This window comes from Aplysia californica, unplaced genomic scaffold, assembly GCF_000002075.1.
Source record: "Aplysia californica isolate F4 #8 unplaced genomic scaffold, AplCal3.0 scaffold00058, whole genome shotgun sequence".
Taxonomy (NCBI): Eukaryota; Metazoa; Mollusca; class Gastropoda; order Aplysiida; family Aplysiidae; genus Aplysia; species Aplysia californica.
Genome location: NW_004797328.1, coordinates 683,400 through 687,026, shown reverse-complemented (window position 1 = coordinate 687,026; position 3,627 = coordinate 683,400). Strand labels below are relative to the sequence as shown.

The following is a 3,627-nucleotide window of genomic DNA, read 5'->3' as shown; positions in this document are numbered from 1 at the left end:
AGACAGACAGACAGACAGACAGACAGACAGACAGACAGACAGACAGACAGACAGAAAGTTAAAGAGGGCGGTGGAGGGGAGGGAGAGGGAGTATGTTTAGTATGGAAAGAGTTTTACGGCGCATGCGATCAAAATGTGAGCACACTGGACTAAAATGGGTTTGTTTTCACGTTTTTTCACAACACAGCTGGCGTCGTATTACTTTGCAAAATCGGAAAGTTTATAGTAAAATATTCCACGCTAAAAATTCATAGAGAGAGAGAGAGGGGGGGGTAGAGAGAGAGGGAGAGAGAGAGAAAGAGAGAGAGGAGGGAGAGGGAGGGGGGAGGGAAGGAAGAAGAAGAGAGAGAATGAGTGAGGGGCAGAGGAAGCAGGCAGAGAGGCACACAGTGACGTGTATAAAGAGAAGGGACATTCTCTAAGAGAGCACTTTTTTCTACAACAACGTAACACATGCGTAACGTAACACAAATTTACCCTTCTGTTTATTTAGCGCTTGTTCAACTTTCCGCCGCAGATCTTTTATTGATGATGATTGTTCGAACAGGTCAGATCCACTGCCAACCTCCCACGACTTCTGGGCCAGAGATATCCAACTCAAAGCTTCCTTGTGCAGTGAATTATTTACTGCACTTTGGGCAACAGCAACAAAGTCATCCACTTCCAGCCAGTTGTTTGAAGGCTTGCATTTGTTGTCTCGGCGTTCAATTGTAGGGTTGTTATTGTGTTTCGCTCCACAGACTCCCAACGGGAGTTTTCTCAGCCACCCAAAACGAGAAAGACCTTTTAGCTCGGAGTGATATAATAACGGCGATGAAAAATTCCAGTCGTAATTTATTAAGTTATATTGACGGTTCGGGAGGCTTTGGAAATAGTCCGATATTGCATGGTGAGGGCAAGCTTCTTCCTGGACCCGTTTAGGAGGGTGGCTGTGCGGGAACAGTTTGTAGATGGAGCTCAGACGCAGGAGACTGAGCCCAGCGCCGTACACGTCGGCCTCTGTAGGCCATCTGTGCCATCTGGAGATCGCCTCACGCATTCGTCGTAGATTGTCTGTGTGAAGAAAGAAAAAAAAAGAAAGAAAAAGAGAAATACGTGAGATGAAAGAAAGAAAGAAAGAAAGAAAAAAAGAAAGAAAGAAAGAATAAAAGAAAAAGAAGCACATCGGCACAATAATTATCATAATTTAGTAGTGTTATGATGGGCATTATCTAGCGCAGGGCGGGAGAACAGATAGACACTCAGATAGAAACAACAGAGGGAAAGAAAGCAAGTTGAATCTACCCGTGCCGTCCTCTAATCACCCATCTGTTTTCAATAAAAGTACGATAAAACAAACACATATAATATATTGTTTAATGAAATAAGATAGTCAAGTCATTGAATGCATTTTGTCGATTAAAACACACATTTGCCCCTGTCTTAAGACATCATTTTCAAGACATTCACAGGGGGTTCGTGGGGAAAAAGAGACAGACAAGACAGATAGACAGACAGAGGTCCGGAGACCTTAGCCTAACTCAACGAAACGCGGTATGCCATACAGGAATGGTTACTCATTTATGCTCAAAAATGACTTTTACATGTGTAAACGAAGAACTTTTACACCCCCAACCTCACTATTTTGATCAGTCAATTAGTGGGTTTGCTACTTCGACCTTATCTGCCAGGGCCAGCCTCAACTGAGAGGGATACAACGTTGTAGCAGAAAAGCGAAAATGCTCGATTTTTTTAAGAGAGAAAAAAAAAACCTCTCCACTCGAAAATCGATCTCACATGCCCTGCATGCGACGACAAAAATATGATTTGATAACTAGCTGGACCCCCTTTCGATGAAAGGCTGACCGGTGCATTACCATCAAATGAAAGTGAATGGCCTACTAAATATTTACACTACTGAAATGGAGCAATAAATCATGAGAGATGCAAAAAATAAGAAGGTCTAGATCTATACTCTCTAAACAAAATGTGCCACGCGAAATATCACTCCCAGCACTTCAGCTGTGGTGGACAGCAACGCATATTTGTTTCATTTCTCAGTGGAATAATGACAAAGGCCAAAGAAGGACGGGAAATTTTTGTTAAATATATTTGTCTAAACTCAGGAAATGATACGTCAAAAATCGGGCTCCGTCATGGGGACCTATCTATCTTTTTGCAAGTACTTGCCAACTTTCAACTCTGTAGCTGTCATGGTTTTATGGGAAAAGTGACACGTGTGTTTTCAAGTTGCCAAATATATAAGAAATAAAGATTAATCCTCAGGCTCATTCCACTTTCGTGATTGTACACACCAGAATTTCAAAGATGAGGAAACAGTGCTCATGGCTTGTGAACGGAAGCCTCCCTTGTTCACAATGGCGTCTAAGTAGACGGACTTTCCCAAGTTTCGATCTAAACAAAACTAATGAAAAACTGAAAATTAAACTACGGTGACTTTAGACTCCTCAATAAAACTGTGCACCCTTTAAATGATTCTGAACCACCGTCAATTTTTTTTTTTATTTGAAAGTTAAGTGGTTCGGATGTTTTAGGCGACCAAAGTGACGAATTTTCACAAATATGATATAGATAGATATTGACTACTAAACCCCAGACTCCAATACAGGAGAAACTTTAATTTGGATAGCCTGGGAATACAAAAATGATCTAAACCTGTAAGGACGGAGTTATCGCTCGACTTGTTGCCAGTTGATGTGACCAGTGCCCAGTCTCTGACCAGTCTCCGGATGTACGAGAAGGCAAAGACAGGATTCTCCCCCAGGCACGGGACAGCCTTGTGTGAGTCGTGTCTCTCCTTGAGGCATTTCAGTGACCTGGTTTAAGGGGTGGGGGTGCGAAAGAAGAAAAACAATACAAATTCAAAGAAGTCCCTGATCAGGGAAAGAAAATCAATAACAATGCCAAATAAAAACAATAAGAAAATAACATATGTAAATTAAGAACATATAGATCTATTCCTTCACACAGGTCTTGAATGCCTTGCGGTACCTGGAGACATTGGTGGGAAAAAAAGATGTAGAGGTAGGCAAGAGTACCATACTTTAAAAATCTAGATATTTTTGCTTTCGGAATGTGTGTCAAAACGTAAGATTGTGTCGAAAATGATTTGAAAAACATACATTACAAAATAAATAAACAAACAAAAAACCGAAAGAAAACAAAACAAAAATTGTTTTTTAAGTCGCGTGAAACACTTACCGCCTGAGATTTAGCAGCCTGTCTGGCTCTTCCTGCAGTTTCTCTGATATCTCAACAACTCGCTCCAAATGTTTGAGCAGCTGGGCCTCGTGTTGTATCAAGGCTCGAACCTTAGACACCGAGGAGAAGACTTCTCCCCGCAAACATTCCAGGAGAGCTAACACTACGCAAAGAAAAAACAGAAGCAGAGATCGTCGGCCGAGAGCTGTATGCAACATGGAGGCTGGCCAAATCTCTACCTCCAGTAAGCTAAGGTGTAGCTGGCACGGTAAGAGATCATCACCTGAAAATACATGTACATCAAATTAATGTTTGATGAAAGAAGATGGGTAAAACGTTGCTTACAACTCGATTTTAAAAAAGTAATTTCGAGCGTGTGTGTTTGTGTGTGTGTGTGTGTGTGCGTGTGTGTGTGTATGTGTGTGT

At 41.6% G+C, this 3,627-nt stretch overlaps 1 protein-coding gene across 1 annotated transcript in view; it reads right to left on the bottom strand.

Moving 5' to 3' along the window:
• Window positions 1-477: 477 nt before the first annotated feature.
• Window positions 478-3,627, bottom strand: part of LOC101852673 — a gene marked incomplete at its 3' end in the record, with an annotated part of 5,264 nt that continues 2,114 nt past the window's right edge. The window contains 3 exon segments of the mRNA XM_013079620.2: window positions 478-1,053; window positions 2,656-2,816; window positions 3,202-3,484. Of these exon segments, the coding sequence (XP_012935074.1) occupies window positions 478-1,053; window positions 2,656-2,816; window positions 3,202-3,419 (955 nt within the window).